Source organism: Acomys minous, assembly GCF_964271855.1.
Source record: "Acomys minous genome assembly, chromosome: 8".
Lineage (NCBI taxonomy): Eukaryota > Metazoa > Chordata > Mammalia > Rodentia > Muridae > Acomys > Acomys minous.
In genome coordinates this window covers 82579785-82596256 of record NC_140489.1, presented here as the reverse complement: position 1 = coordinate 82596256, position 16472 = coordinate 82579785, and the positions used below count along the sequence as shown (strand labels likewise).

General features: G+C 46.7%; 1 protein-coding gene across 2 annotated transcripts in view; it reads left to right on the top strand.

Annotated features, from left to right (window-relative positions):
• PXDN (peroxidasin) overlaps positions 1–16472 on the top strand; it is a 76458-nt gene that overhangs the window by 30861 nt on the left and 29125 nt on the right. Inside the window, exons 2-9 of one of the 2 annotated variants that reach the window (XM_084792159.1) lie at positions 993–1064; positions 2172–2243; positions 5966–6037; positions 9131–9202; positions 9541–9612; positions 10992–11161; positions 11404–11521; positions 13770–13939. In XM_084792159.1, coding sequence (XP_084648285.1) covers positions 993–1064; positions 2172–2243; positions 5966–6037; positions 9131–9202; positions 9541–9612; positions 10992–11161; positions 11404–11521; positions 13770–13939 — 818 coding nt within the window. The remainder of the gene's footprint in view (positions 1–992; positions 1065–2171; positions 2244–5965; positions 6038–9130; positions 9203–9540; positions 9613–10991; positions 11162–11403; positions 11522–13769; positions 13940–16472) is intronic. The other variant, XM_084792160.1, reaches the window with a different exon arrangement.

Sequence of the window (16472 nt, the reverse complement as noted above, 5' to 3'; positions counted from 1 at the left end):
TTAGGTGTCTTTTACAGTTATTTAACTGTGTGTGTGTGTGTGTGTGTGTGTGTGTGTGTGTGTGTGTGTGTGTGTGTGTGTGGTGGCAAGTGTGTTTACCCTTGAGCCATCTCATTAGCCTGTAAACTTACTTTCCAGCTCAAGCTAGAGATGGATTTCCTGAGAGGAGTGAGGCAGACAGATGTCTGCACACTTTCACTGCCTAGCTGCCCAAAGGTGACCTTTGACCTGACATTGTACTGGCTATGGGCTTGTCACACTGTATGTGAGTGGTCAGAATTTTCTCCTACTTGCTCTGAGCTCAGCTCTGTCGAGCTCAGGGCCCATCTTTTGCTTGAGCATCCTGAAGTCAGTTCTTTTCGCTGTCTGGTCCCTGTGTGCTGCGTACATATGTGCCCTGCCCAGGGACAATGACAAGCCATTTTAATACTTTAAGCAGAACACTGCTCATATACTTGTTTGGAAACAACAATCCAGTTTGTGTACTGGATGGCCTTCGTTACTGATACCCCTGCCGAGGTGGCGTTATGCTTTGGGGCAGCCAGCTAAATCCATGGAGATCACACTGTGGGCCTCAGCTGTGTTTCAGCCCATGTTCTTGCTGGTAATTACTGAAGTGTTTCTGTGCTCATAGCAGATGTAATACCTTGAATCTATCTATACAGATCTATGTGTGTGTGTGTTATCCTGAGGCTTTCTGAAAGTAGACTGTTCAGTGGGCTTGGCCAAGGATGGAATGTGTAGGGCATTCATTCCTGTCATTTTTTTATGTTTTTGTTTTGTTTTGTATCTCCTTGCACTGGTTAAGCAGATTAAGTGTAATACTGTTCCTTCACTTAGAAGAATATTCCTCCAGTGGGAGAGTTCACCCAGAATGGTGGCCTGTGTGGTGTGAATTTTTTTTTTTATGTCTCTTCATCTTAAAGTCATTTGTTTTAGGAGAACAGCTGTGCATTTTCTGTCACTAAAATACATGTCCTATCTCTTTACAGAGATCTTCGGTTCAACAGAATCAGAGAGATCCAACCTGGGGCATTCCGGAGGCTGAGGAACTTGAACACACTGTAAGTTACAGCACCTAGTTGGCCACCAGTAAGAGAACAAAGCAGATGGTTGTGCTGTGTACCTGTGTGTAGAGGGCAGATGCTGTGGCCATCCCCTGAGTGCCACAGTTGGTGGGGATGGGTGAGGGAAGCCAGGATGGTGGCTTTGTGTGTAGACCAGCACACAGAACACTGTGGGCCCTCAGCTGTGTTTCGGCCCATGTTCTTGCTGGTGAATGCCGAAGAAGTGTTCTGTGTTCACTGGGGTTCCTGTAGGACTCACCCCACTTCACACCTCTCATTGCTGCCTCAGTTGGCCTCAGTGGATGGCTGCCCTCACCTCTCCCTGCATGACTGAGGAGGGCCGTCATCTGAGCTGGGGCTGGCTGCAGGCAGGGCTTTAGAGGCACTGAATTATGCAATGGAGCTTTGATCTCCCACAGCTTAGGTGGAGCCACAGCAGGCTCCAGGCTCTTTGAAGTACCTTGAGCACAGCAAGACGCCGCTCCTAGGGACTTGGGGATAAGGAATCATATCACTCAAGTCCTGAAGGGCAGCGTAGGAGGTGGCTCTGCTCAAATCCTCACCCTGTGGAGGACTGGCAAGCCCCAGAGACATACATCATATATGTCCATGATTCCACGATTGTGTTAATCTGGTCCTCAGTCCTGCTGGATGAGAGACTCTGAGAGGTGGTGGGCTAAAGGTGCATGCTCCTGTGTTGAGGAGAGAGGATTTACTTCTTTAATGTATATGTTAGTGGAAGAGAGCTATCTGGTAACCATAGTAACTGAAGCTGGTCCTTCAGCTGGGATTTTTTTTCTTTTTTTTTTTTTTTCGGTTTTTCAAGACAGGGTTTCTCTGTGTAGCCTTGGCTGTCCTGGACTCGCTTTGTAGACCAGGCTGGTCTCAAACTCAGAGTGATCTGCTTGCCTCTGCCTCCCAAGTGCTGGGATTAAAGGCATGCGCCACCACGCCTGGCTCTCCCGCTGGGATTTTAATGACTACTGGCAGGAAGGTCTGTACGTCATTTTCTGACTCTTCCAAGGCCACAGAAGTAGTTTCCCTTAGAATAATTTGGAAGCTATTGTTTGTTTGTCTTACATCTGTTGGCATTTTCTTTCATAGGCTTCTCAACAATAACCAGATCAAGAGGATTCCCAGTGGTGCATTTGAGGACCTGGAGAACTTAAAATACCTGTAAGTTAAGGGGCAGCTCTCTACCCCACAAGCACATGCTGCCTGTCCCTAGGGTATGAAAATGTAGAAGGAAGGTTTGCCTTGTTTGTGAGTTACTGCAAAGATTACATCCCAAATGGTTGTAATTTTAGAAGGTGAGTGAAGTTCTAAAACATGCTATCAGTCTAAAGTGATGGGTGAGGTGGTTGAGGGCCTTCCCATGTGTCCTGCCTATGGCAGCTGTGGTCTGGCCTGTAGGGCTTTCCAGGTGGGAGAGGCAGCACACACAGCTTGCTTGGGCAGGTACAGCCTCCGGGGGTATATGCATCAAGAAAGTGCATTTTGTAGATAAGAGGTCTCAGCTGCTTCTCCAGCTGTAAGAGGCTTATGGCTGTGAACTACTAATTTCTTTGGAATGTCACTAATTCCTGCTAATGTTTTCATCTTCCTGATTTTGCCTCCTCTTTTTTTTTTTTTAAATCTAGTTAAATCTAGTTAAGCGTTTCTATATTTGAACATTCACTTTTATCATTTAAATCATCTCTTGCTTGTGGAAGTCAGCTCTGAAGTTTAGGAAATCATCACGCTTTAAAAAAAAATGTTAAAAAGCCAGGAGAGGTGTTTGTGAGTCTAGCATGTGAGAAGCAGAAGGCAAGAGGGCCGCCTTGAGTTTAAGGGCAACCTCGGGTCACAGAGGGATAGCCCGTCTTGCAATGGCTTAGTGTCCTGCCCAGGCACTTACTGTAAATGAGAAGGAGTGAGGAAAACATAGTGTTCCTATGGTTTGGGCTCAGAATCTGTTAGGTTAGAATGCCTGTCACCTGCAGTTAGCGAATGATTCTTTTACTTCCATGACTTCCCAAAGTAAGCCATTTTGTCAGTTATTTTCATCAGAAATCCATGCCACATCGCATGTAGACCCCTCTACCTTGAGCTTATTGTTAAAACCAAATCATTTTTTTTTCAGTCTGGATGTGTACTGGAAATCTGTTTCGGCTTTAGGTGTCAGTGGGCCTCCGTGCAGCTCTGTTTATTGAAATATATTTTCCTCAGTGAAAGTGTCGCGGTGCAAGCTCTTTTCCCTGCTTCTTCAGCCTAAAGTGCTGATTTTTCAACACTGATTCTTGAAGCCAGGATGTCCGGCTTCAGCTCTCAAGCTTTCTTCTTAACCTTCTTGCCGGTGCTGCCCAAGTTCCACTAGGGAGCTTTGATTTCCCGGAAAGTAGGTGGTATCCGCTGATGCCAGCATTAGGGCTGTGTGTGCATCTGTGTTTTTTTTTTTTAACTCTTTTATGTTTTGTTTTATTTTAACTTCTGAGGATACACTCAGTATCAGGATGTTTAGGAGACGGTTTTCCACAGTGTCTCTTAAACCATACCCTCTGGCCTTACTCTGAGGTTGCTGCCCTTCCCAGCAGCTTTGTTCTGACTTCTCCTCTCCCCCCACAGCAAGTCAGCTTAAAGTGGGGTCAGCACAATTGATCTCAACAGAGATGGGCCACACTGGAGTCAGGCTGCTAGGAGCAGAGCCTCGAGCCTCGTGTAGCTTTGTGCAGGGTCCTGGCTGGATTCCTTCCCCAGTTCCCTGGGATCTCATTGGGAGAGCACTCTGATAATCACTATAGTAATAGTAATTTAAGTGTTTAAGAATATATCTAAAATTTGTTGATTATTGTAGCCTTGTGTATTTTTGGCCAAAACATGTTTTTGGACTCTGGCGAGTCTTTGTTTGCTGGGCCTCTTTTGCTTTAGTGAGGCGCTAGCCACCCACTTCATGTCTCCTGATGATGTGATGGCTGGTTGAGACCAACTTTATGGTACATGGACCAAACATGGGAAAAAATAAATTATAATTAGTATAATTAGTAATTACAATATCAGTTGTTTTTCATCCTGAAGGAAATGCATTGTGTTTCAGTGTCTTAAATTTTGGCTTTAAATGTTCTGTCTGGTTTTGTGGTACTGGGCGTGGAATCTAGAAATTTGCCCCCTAAATCTTTAAGCTGTACTCCAAGGCCCACCGATGTCTTTATAAACACACATTCATATGTATCAGTTGGCTTTAATTACAGCCCTCAGAAGGACTCCATCTTTCTGTACTAGTAAAAGGCAGTGTTCTTTTGTATTTTGCTTAAAGAAATGGACACAGGGGACAGTGGTAACTCAGACCTAGGAACTTGGCCTGTTCTAGGCATTGACTAAAAAGACTTGTACAAAATTATTTAACTCAGTGATTCTGTCCATTTAAGAAACTAGGGTGCACAGAAGTTGGGTTCTTTCTATGGATCCATGAGCCTGGAGGACCAATGTCTGACATGATTTTGATGCAGGTGCTGGGCAATTGATGGGGTAGGCATGTCCTGGATGGTTTATGTCAAGTGTGCAGTTCTTTGGGAGCCACTTATTTGCACAGAGAGAAGGGGTGAGACCCCCTTTGGTGGGTTATAGCAATTAAAAGGGAGCAGGTCCAGTCCCATAAAGTAGGGTCTTGCAGAGACAATAATGAATACAGTACTGATCTCATGCTGGACGTGTCAGACCACAAGGATTAAGGCAAACAATGTCCTCTATTTTTTATTTCTTTTTTTCTTACACATTTGTTTGTTACTTACCACCATGTCTTTCTTATTTAAATTTTTATGCTTATTAATGTTAGCACACAAAGTGCTTGGTTCTCTTATGACATCTTCATATGTATGTGTCATTACACTTTCTCGTTTGTTCCCAGATTCCATTGCCCTCAGGGTGCCTTCTCTCCAGCTGGTTCCCTACTTCCCTGAGCCTTAACTTAGGCTGTGCAATTACCTGTATTCATTGCCCCTTCTACCTCCCACCTTCCTTAAGGTGTCATGCTGTGCTTTATGACAGCCTTATAGTCATAGGCTGTCTATGACTATAGACACACACACACACACACACACACACACACACACACACACAGAGTAATCATAGGAACAGGTAGTAATACTAGATGCTGAGCCATTGTCTTGAAGTATAAGTTTCTCCTGAGAGGGAAGCATGGCCAGCACATCTCTTATTCAGGGCAGCTGCCGAGGACTGGGTTATGAGGGCCAGCGCAGTCCTGGCATGTTCCCATGTTAGCATATCACAGTGAGGTAGCTCCAGCACATGTGCCATTCCAACAGAATGTTGACGAAGGATTCTGAGTTAGGAACTTCATGTATCGCTCATGTGTCACGACTGTTTGGTTTAATTTCAACCATTTAAAAAGGTAAAGTCCTTTCTTAGATTGTAGGCCATTCCAAGACAAACCCCGCAGTACACATGGCTCCTGAAAGCATTGCATCTGCTGTTCATAAGAATGGGGCGCTGGGTGGGAGAGAAGTTCAGGACATCTTTACCCTCCCTGTTTCTCCAAAGCTGTGCTGGTGTTGCTGTTTAGTGGAACGTGCTGGTTATGATCTTGCAATCAATGCCGTTTACACATATGTAGGGAAATCCCTTTATCTCCCCTAGGCTGTGAAGCCCATGTCAGGACTTCAGTGGTCACAGTAGGAGAATCTGTGGACCGCTTGATTTTAGTCCCTGAGGTACGAGAGGCGCGGCCATTGAGAGTGGCCTGTACCTACAGTGCAGTGTTTGTTCGTACCCTCGTGCAGCCATTGATTTTAAACTGTTCTCCATGTGTCGACTCAGTTCTTCCCGCCTGGAGTTGAGAGCTCGTGTGTGCGTGTGTGCGTGTGTGCGCGAGCGCTAACACTCCTCCATGTTTCTTGTTTCAGCTATTTGTACAAGAATGAGATCCAGTCAATTGACAGGCAAGCATTTAAGGGACTTGCCTCTCTAGAGCAACTGTAAGTGTCCTCCGTGCCATCTGCCTTATTGCCTCCCGTAGGGAGAGCTGACTGGTTGCATGATGCATGTCTGTACTTCCTGGGGTGCAGGGAGGATGTGCATGACGAGGAGAAGCGTCAGTGGGCGTTTTTCGCCCACCTCTCCCACCTGGCTTCCCTGCGCCCACCCAAGAGCAGACATAGCTGTGTTTCTTCTCTGCATCAGACCCGGTCCCTGCGTTCACCGTTTCAGGAACAGGGACATGACTTGGCTTTCCTGTCGAACAGTAAGAACTTGGGTGTTCACACGGTGGTGGAGACAGACGTGCAAACAACAGGAGTTAGATGGGCTATTGTGATAGGAGTGAGTGTCCGGCGCGGACCTGGGGCTGTGTTCATGGTCATGTGCAGTTTCAGTCATGGTGTCATCATTTTTGCAGAACAGGATCTTTACACACACACACACACACACACACACACACACACACACACACACACACTGTTGAGTGTGCCAAAATGTTCTTTCTTTAGCTACATTTTGAGCTTGGACTTTGTTATGAAGTCAGTCACTGTGCTCTCCCTCCACGCCCCCACCACCACCACCACAACAACACCATAAAATTTCCAGTAAAATTATGAAGGATTTTCTGGTTTATGTGCCTTATGGAGTGACCTTTCACTCAGTAAGCTGAGGCAATCCTTGTGGGATTTCAGGCACTCTTGGCTTTGCAATTCCATGGATGGAAAACAGCTGTTAGATGTACTGTAGGCATGGCCTTGCGCTCCAGTTCCTGTGTTACGCTGGAGGACCGGCACAGCTGGGTCTGGGCAGCAGCAGGTAGGGCCATGTGCCCCAGCAGCCCACATGGTACACCTGGGTCCACGTCAGCATCCAATAGGCAGGACTTGGATCCTAGGCATGGGGCACGAGCCTGTTCAGGATGAAGTTGTGTGTAAGGCCCTGCCTGCGTTAATGGCTTCAAGCAGATGAAACCGCAGACGCTCTGGGAACTATCTAGAGGCTGCGGATGTAGGAGTTTACAAAGGGAGACACTCGTTTCCTGCAGACGTCATGGTGCTAACCTGGCAGTGAGTCCAGTGAAGGAGCCCAGTCAGGAGGAGTCAGGAGCAAAAGGACCCGAGTGGCTTTGGTTAGCCAGTGTGGCTTTCTGCTCATTGGTGATGGGGTGCAATGTCCTGGGTCAGCAAGGATTTTAGCAAACCCCTGGCTAGGGGCAACAGGCTGCTGCTGCTGCAGGGGCATGACTTTTCTTTCTGAGAACTGAATGCTGTAGTGAGCCTCAGGGTCAAAGAAGCCCTTGCTGGTGTGATCAGAGCATCAGGTCAGCATGTCGAAAGGGGCACGATAAACATGTGAAGCTCCATGCCTAGGATCTAGAGCCTCAGGCTCTCTCTGGTGTTTGTGCAGGGTCTGTGACGAGGAAGAGAGAGTTCCCGCTGACCCTGCCTCAGACCTTCTCTGTCCTCTCCTGAACAAGATGCATGTTGTTTTCACTAAGCGGGCACTGTGGGAACTGAGGCCGGGAAGGCCTGACTGGAGAGCCCCAGGGCAGCACTCCTCAAGGGGGCCCTTGCCACCCTTCTCAGCTCCACACACTGGACCAGAGTTAGCTGACTCAACGGTGCTGTTCTGTGTGCATGAGGAGTCCCTCCCTGTCCTCCATTTTCTCAGCGATCCAGAGAACGGTGATGGTGCCCAGAATCTGCTAGAGTCTCAGCAGGCCAGAGTCCTGCAAACTCTGAAAGCCACTGTCCTTGGTACTTCTTGGGGTTGGCTCTCTGAGGCCTACCTGTTCAAACGTCACTGCAGGCTGAAGGGCTTACACAGACCATGGTAGCTGCCCTTGTGGGGCTCTGGCTTGTATATCCCTCTTCCCTCTTGTTCTTCCAGCTTAGCTCAGGACTCCCCAGCAGCTCCCTAGTGTTGATAGTTCATGTGAGCCGCAGGGGCTGGGGGACCATACAGAATATACATATCAGTCTCAACTGCTTAGCGCACACCAGGCACACATGATGAGGTGAGGATTTCTCTTTGGTCCTGTCTCCTTCGGTATTCTTGGATCAGATGCTGTGCTGGGACAACCACTGACCTCATTGTCCTTTTTTCTTCTTTCTTGCCTTGCAAGCACACTGTGCCAGGGTGCCCTGTGCATGAGGAAGGACAAGTGAGCTGTGGATTGTGGCTCTCAGAGATTAGGAGGCTCTGGATTGGTTCTGCCAATTGGCAGGAGAAGAAGCCCATGTAGGGAACCAGGAAATGCACTAATGTCACAGTTACTGAAAGTGGCTTTGGAGAGCAAGGCCTCTATGGAGTTGTGGTGAAGAAGGCTGTATGTTGGTTCTGCTGCTTGTTTCTATCTTTGGTCTTCTATTGAACAGCAGTATCTGTTACCATGGTGACCTGAGTGGAGGCTTCTCTCTAGGCCAATGAAGTCTGAGTAAGAACTTGATTGATGTTTTGATGAACAAAAAGTCCCACCATCTTTCAAAAGGAGCAAACTTGCATTCAGGAGAATGAACTTAGTTATATCCTAAACTGTAAATTGTTTGAACTGTGGAGACATCTCTAATAGGAAGAAGCATGGAGTCTGGGTGTTCTGTGTGACCTGAGGACCTCAGGGAAGTCCATCATCACATGTGACTTAGAGCTGCTTATCTCTTCCTGGGTGCCTGGTTCTGTATCTACGGTGTTCTTAGCGTCACATGGGAGCTTTGACAGTTTAGAGTGCTGGGGTCCTGTGTGCACACAGAAGGGGGACCTATCTGCTGGGCTGCTTTTGGTTTTTCCTTTTATCTATCGCTGGGCATATTATAGATTAATGTGAAGTGGCTAGGCCACCATCACGCCACTTGGTTCATGGAGACCCAGGGCTTCTTAAGTCCTGAGGTGTCATCTATGGATCAACCCACTACAGGATAGTCTGCCTGCTCTCTCACTTGGGCCTTCTTGTCTCCACACTCCGTGCAGAGCACAGGGAAATACCTAGTGATATGTGGATGTGAAGTGTGGAAAAACTTTGGAGCCAAAAATCCAGGTTGGAAAAGGTCAGTAAGTCTTTCACATTGTGCTGCTTTTTTTTTTTTATCCCCCAGGTACCTGCACTTTAATCATATAGAAACGCTGGACCCAGAATCCTTCCAGCACCTGCCGAAGCTGGAGAGACTGTGAGTGCTGCTTCCTTCTTTCATTTGTAGCCAGGCCCCAGCTCATGCTGCCTGAACGGTCAGCAATCTGCTTAACACTTCCACGATGCTTTGGCGTAAAATCCATCTCTTGGCTAATGATCAGACATGGGACTCAGTAGTCTTATGTCTGGGAATGGTAGTATAATAGGAAAGAAATCCAATTATTTCTTGAACCAAAGCACTTATATGTTAGATTCACTTATATTCAATAAATACAGTTGATAAGATATATGGCCTCTTGGGCTCATTTTCACATGTGCAGGAAGTTGTTGTTTTGTTTTTTTAAACCAACTTTGTTCTGTTTTCTCTTTCTATAGATTTTTACATAACAACCGTATCACACACTTAGTTCCTGGGACATTCAGCCACTTGGAGTCCATGAAACGGCTGTAAGTATGCATTCGGGCGTCTGAACGCCTGCAGTGTCTGTGGGAGGCCCTCTGTCCTAGTTCTCTTTCTGGCCCTTTCTGTGGACTGGCCAAGCATCTCCAGCTTCAGAAAAGCCTTCAGAGACATCTGTGTGCCAGGAGAGCAGGCCTGTTGCAATGTGAGGAGGCAAGCAGATGACTCACGTGCGGCAGCAGGCTGCCTCCTTAATAAGGTTCTTGAGACAGTTTTTTAAATTATGTTTAAATTCCCCCAATTAAGTTTTAATTGCAAGGTGCATATTTTACTGGTGAGAATGAAAGGCAGTCTGGGAGCATCTTCATATGTATGCCTCCAGTCCTTTTTCTTGAAATTCACTTACTTGAATAAGCAAATTGATGCCTACCCAGTTTTTTAAGGCCTCCAGAAGTAATATTTGTATACTTATTATAATACAATGAAGATATTTTAGCATTAATGGAGTTAGTTAACAGCCTCGATTGTTTTACCTGTGGTCTCAAGAGCACTTGGCCAGTTGAGATGTTACTGGAGTGTGTGGTGTCTACAATGGACTCCAGTGCTCACAGGGCCTGGCTTCATCTCCCAGGATCTGTGGCATTACCTTCCATGACATAAAGACTTTCTTCAACAAAGAAATGATCAGGCAAAGCGAATTCACATTAGAGGTGGGAAGATAGGATGAAAATTCATACCTTTGGTGGAGAAGAGGGAGGAAAACATTGCCAGATAAATAAAAATGCCACAGGAAGCAACTCAGAAGGACACAAGGTGAAGGGTGGGGCTACCAGCAGACTAGCCTGCAGATGGATTTCCCTATTTACTCCTTGAAGAGAAACATGGTCATTTCTTGAGGAATGCCAGCCCTTCTAAGCCAGTATGTTCCTTCATCCGCTGGATTTACATTGCTCAAACAGGAGCATTCTAGATTTAGAGATAAGGGCTAAGCCAGTCTGTGTTGGCCTTGCCCTCCATGGCCTCATCAAAATGCCCACTCCCAAGGAGCAGTCAAAACGGTGTGTGGACTTCTCCCAGCTCACTCAGCTGGCTGGGGTAGATTGGACCAAGTTCGTCATGCTCAATTGCCCATCCAAGCTCACCCACTGACCCTTTGGTCCTGTTCTGGCTGTAGGGTCTTGCTATTCAGAAGTGGATAGTAGGCTGGGGGCCCCAGCATGTGACAGCTCTTATCCAGTGCATTGCCCATTTCTTAACTGAGCATAGTGTGCTGTATCTTGTTTGCTGTACTTCCTTACATGATTAATGCCCAGATGCTCATCCTCTTTGGCATGCCTTGAGACCCCAGAACCTGGAGGTTGGTCTATGCAGGATGGGTCAGTGTCTCCTAACTCCGGGGTGTCTTTGTGGCTTCTTTTTCCCATAGGCGATTGGACTCAAATGCACTTCACTGTGACTGCGAAATCCTGTGGCTGGCAGATCTGCTGAAGACCTACGCCCAGTCTGGGAACGCGCAGGCAGCAGCCACCTGCGAGTATCCTAGGCGCATCCAAGGACGCTCTGTGGCTACCATCACCCCAGAAGAGCTCAACTGTGGTGAGTGGGTCCTGGGGACCCTGCTGAAGGACCAGGGTGACCCCAGAAGTCGTGTAAAGGAAGGCTTGTCTTCCACCATGGAAAGCCGAAACTCTAGAAAGGCAGCCTGTCATTTTTGTAGGATGTCTGAGCTAAGATGTGTATTTAGGCCTTGCAGTATCACCAAGCCATGAGGAACCCGGTTTCGCTTCCCACCCATGTGAGCCTCATGTTTCTTTGTGCTGTTTGTTCTTTCAATGTAGAAAGGCCCCGGATCACGTCAGAGCCACAGGACGCAGATGTCACTTCGGGGAACACTGTGTACTTCACCTGTAGGGCTGAGGGTAACCCCAAACCTGAGATCATCTGGCTTCGAAACAAGTGAGTTGTGTGTGAGCAAAAATGTCACCGAAGTCCTGGGGGCTACATCAGGAGCCACATGTACTGCCATGGGGCTCCACACTCTTGACAGACACCTTCCCTTCTATGTAGGATGACGTAAAGGAGAAAAAGATTGCACATCTTCCCGTTCCATGTAGCAGTTGCCTGGGAGACACTTTTGAGCCTGATGAGTCCCAGGGAGAACTGTTTTCTCGCCACTGGGATTTATTCCTGTTAGGCTGTGGGTTTCTCTTTCCCCTGGTTGGCCTCTGAACTGGCAGTGTTCTAGAACTTTCTTGCTCCATTAAGTGGAAGCCAAGAAAATATTATGTGCCCATTCCTTCCCACTTGTTCTCTGGGCAAGGCCTCTGGTGTTTGGCAAGGTGTTTGTAAGTTTTGTTCCTGAGCCAGGATGATGGACTGCCCGGGGTTGGAGGCAGCTGACGTATTGGGTCTGTATCTTGTTTGAGACCCGCCTGTGGGGTATGATGACGAGTCTGCACAGGCCCCCTTGGCTCCTGGAGTCATGTCCTGAATGGAGGAGCTTCTCTTTAATTCAGCAGACAGGGTTGTGACCGCCTCACATCTGGCAGCGGTTGCTCATGGATGGCAGAAGGGGTCACTGTCTGCTTGCCAGCGCTGTGGCCCAGCTGTGAGCACATTCTTCCAGCTGGCTATGAGAGTTGAGTATGGGGTTTAGAGTGGAAAAGGGGCAGACACAGAGCAAGTTGGAGAGGGACACAAATGGGTATAGGTTGGGCAGGCAGTGGTGACCATGACGTGGGGGTAGAGACCCAGGTGGGGATGAGGTCAGGATGCCTGGGGATAGGATCCTTAAGAGTCCGTGGTGATGTGAAGCATTTTTAAGCTTATATTGCGAAGGTGGAATCCTTAGAGGGAAATCCTGAGCACGAAGCCATCGTATGGTTGCCTCTTAAATCCATTTATACCAGGAGGCATCTGCCCAGGGTGAGGACTGCTCCCATGGCCCGACTCCCGGTGTGTGTGTTCATGCCCTGACTCCCTGTGTGTTCATGCCAAGCTCACTGACTGAATTCAGTCTTGCAGAAGCAGAGAGGCCTCTAGAGAGTATCACTAGTTGAGTTTAGGAACAAAAGGTTCCCACACTATGAGTGTCAAGTTCTCACTGAGACTCAGATTCCAGAGCAAACACGAACCTCTCTTAAGTCAAGCTCTGTTTATAGACGAAACAGATGGGAGGCTGACCACTCCGCCTTTAAGAGAGGTCAGGGGCACAGTGGGAGGATGAATCAGAGTCATGAAGAGCTTAGGATTGTGCCGGGTCTTGAGTTGGTCACATTGATCTTGGATCCAAACTGTTCAGGGAAAATGTGATATATATCCAGCCACTTTAAAAAAACCTCTGTGTCATGGGTAACTCTGGGGCTGATGAGAGTTAAAACCCAGGACTGACTATGGGAGGGATTCTAAAGTATTAGAAGGTTGTATTATACAGTAGAGGAGCATAAATGTGGCTAAAGATCTTCATACCTTCGGTGCATAAATGGAAGACTTGATGCTTAGGTTAAAACTACGAAAATAAATATGGCAGGCCCTTTGTCAAAGTCCCAAGGCCTAACCTCTGGCGCCAGCCCTGCTTGTTATTCACTGAGGTTCCCTGGCGTTCTTGCTGTTGATCTGCATGTACCCTGGTGCTGCTGCCTTCTCAGGAGACTGAGTTACATGCATGCCCAGATGAATGACCTGGAGGAGGAGACCAGAGGTTATTTTGTTTCTTTGCTTGAGACAGGATGTCATGCATCCCAGGTTGGCTTCCAGCTTGCTTAGTTCAGGAATGACCTTGAACTTCTGATCTCTGCTTCTGCCTCTCAAGTAATGAGATAGTGGGGACCATGCAGAGCTTCTTGCATTTAATTAAATAAAACTAGTTTTTTTTTTACATTTAAGTGTGTGTGTGTGTGTGTGTGTGTGTGTGTGTGTGTAATTTATAGAAATAAAGGGAAATGTTTTATTTGCATTTTCTATTAGGGTAATGTTTTTCTTGTTTGGAATTAGGACCACATTAAAGCATTTAGATTGGCCATGCAATAGTGAACACATATTTGTACTTTCCTAGACATGGCTGCTAAGTCACGGTTGCTCTTGTTCTCTGAGCCCAGCATGTGCTACCAGAATTCCCGAGCATCAGAGCCAACTATAGGATTGACCCCTAGGACAGGTGCTTTGTCTTCTTATGCTATGGGTGCACTGGCTTCTGTCTCTGCAGTAATGAGCTGAGCATGAAGACAGATTCTCGCTTAAACCTGCTGGATGACGGCACATTGATGATCCAGAACACACAGGAGGCAGACGAGGGCGTCTACCAATGCATGGCCAAAAATGTGGCTGGAGAGGCGAAAACGCAGGAGGTGACTCTCAGGTACCTGGGGTCTCCAGGTAAGTGGAGGACATTGCACGAGGGTTACCCTAACTACCGACTCCCTCCTGTCTCTGAACTCCAGCTCTGAGAAGTCTGACATGGCAAAGCTTCCATGCCATGTGGCGCACAGGATTTCTGAAGCATAGGGTCATAAGTCATTCTAACCTGCCCTAGGCCCATGGCTGCCCGCCTGCTGCAGGGGCACACACAGAAGCTCTGAGTTACTACTGCAGGCAAGAAGTGGCCGTGGGAACCTGGAGAGACTGGCTATGACTTGCTTCAGGTACCTGCACAACCACATCAGATTCATGCCTCTTGTCACTGAGGCCTCTGTTTGACAAGGGCTTTGATTACTTCAAAGAAAAATTTAAAGTTCTGATTTTTGTTTAATATTATCTATGCCTAAGGTGCTAGCATGCAACATTTAAGGTGCAAAAGGCCTGTCCAAAATGGAGGGAATCTTATGCTGTCAGTGGCCTATGTGATCCAAACAGTGGGCTACCATAACCTGTGGACACCAGTGACATGTGCAAGCAGTAGAGCTTCATGCTACTGGGGACAGGCTGAGTTTTATGTAGCCTTCTTGCTGCCTTGGCTTATTCTACAAGTTGCCGAGCGTCTGCTTTTGCTTAGCGTCATATTTTTTAGACCTTTAAAAAAACCAATATCATAGCAGTGCGCCTGATTCTGAGCTTGTTGTTTGTGTACACTCTTTTCTCTTTATGGCTATCTTCTTTGTCTGTCCTGGTATATTCCAACATAGATAATTAAATATTAATAATTTGCAGTGTCTAGCTGCTTAGTTTCATTCAGAGGAAATCAAATAGGGCATTGGAGCTAGATTAGAGCACTTAGGCAAGTTATTTTCTGTTAAGTTTAGCCCCAGGCAGTTAGCATCTTTGCAGTAGATACCGCTGTCAGTCTCTGGAGAGAAGCAAGCATGACTCGTGGTCATGGACAGTGGTGTACACTGTTCATAAGCAGCAGAGGAGGCCTCCAATTGGATCCATAGTAATCCAACAGTGAAGTGTGTAATAGGACACAGAGAACAGGGTAGGCTTGGGTAGCAAGCTTACTGAGGAGAGACACTGTGAACACAGCTCAGTGAATCCTGGTCATCTCCCTGAGCCCTGAGTATTCTCAATTTAACTCCTTTCAATATGGATTACGTTTCTTTTTCCAGCCAATAGCTTTATCTAACAGACTACTCTGAATGCATTGGCATAGCTGGCTCAGATACACAGTGGGCCTCCTCCAGAATACTGCTCAGCCGGGGCATCTCAGAAAGGGGTCAGCTTACAGGTCTACAAACTAAACCCTGCACATCAAACCTAGCCACTTCCCCTTCACCTGAAGTCCATAATTTAACAGTCAACATTTTAAAGTGATTGACACTTTTCTGTGATGCTTGACAATAATGATATGTTCACATTTCACTGTCTGTAGGCTGAGTCCTGTTGGGCTGCATTCTTTTTTTTTTTTTTTTTTTTTTTTTGGTTTTTCGAGACAGGGTTTCTCTGTGTAGCCTTGGCTGTCCTAGACTCACTTTGTAGACCAGGCTGGCCTCGAACTCACAGCGATCCGCCTGCCTCTGCCTCCCAAGTGCTGGGATTAAAGGTGTGCACCACCACTGCCCAGCTTGGGCTGCATTCTTGTAACAGCAATGAGAGTTGATGGGAAACAGTCTGTGGACCACAAAGCTGGCAAGCTGTATCATTGATCTGCACAGAAAGCTTTGTAAACTCCTGTCCCAGACTGTTGCACTAGCCTGCAGTAAGAAAGAGAAACAAAGCCTGCATTTCCTGGATAACAAACAGCTAAATATGCTTTATGTATTTTTGAGAGACTGTTATTAGGAGCATATAAGTTGTATACTATTTTTCTGATGAATTAAACTTCTGAATATTAAGTTACTAAAATTGTTTTTCATCTTCCCAATAATACTTTGGAAGTTTTTATATAATATACAATGTATGTATGCGTGCACACTTGCCACAGCATGTGTGGAGATCTATGTAGAGTTGGTTAGTTTTCTTCTTTCACCAAGTGGGAACCAGGGATTGAACTCATGTTGTTAGGATTGGCAGCAAGTGCCTTTTCACTGAGCCAGTTTTCTGGTCCCTATTTTAGAAAATTTTAAGTGTATTCTTCAACCTTTTATTACATTTTATTGAGAGAAAGATGGGGGTGGGGGAGAGCGTGCACGCTTCAGCGAGCACACAAGCAAGCACACATACATGTGACGATCAGGTTGTGGGAGTCTGGAACAGTTTTCTCTTTTTGCTATGTGGGGTCTGGGAATTGAACTCAGGTTGTCAGTCTTGCCAGCAGGTGCCTTTACCTGCTGAGCCATTTTTCTGACCTTTAAATGCATTCCTAAATTACTACTGTCTTGTTGTTTTGTTTATCTTTCTCTTCAAATAACCCATCTCAACTATGTGCTGTTTTGTGTATTCCTCATCTGCAAGGTACCTCTACTGTTCACTCTCCCTTTGCCTTTCCTTCCGTCCTTCCTATTTCCCAGCTTCTTCCTCACTCCCTTGGGGATCA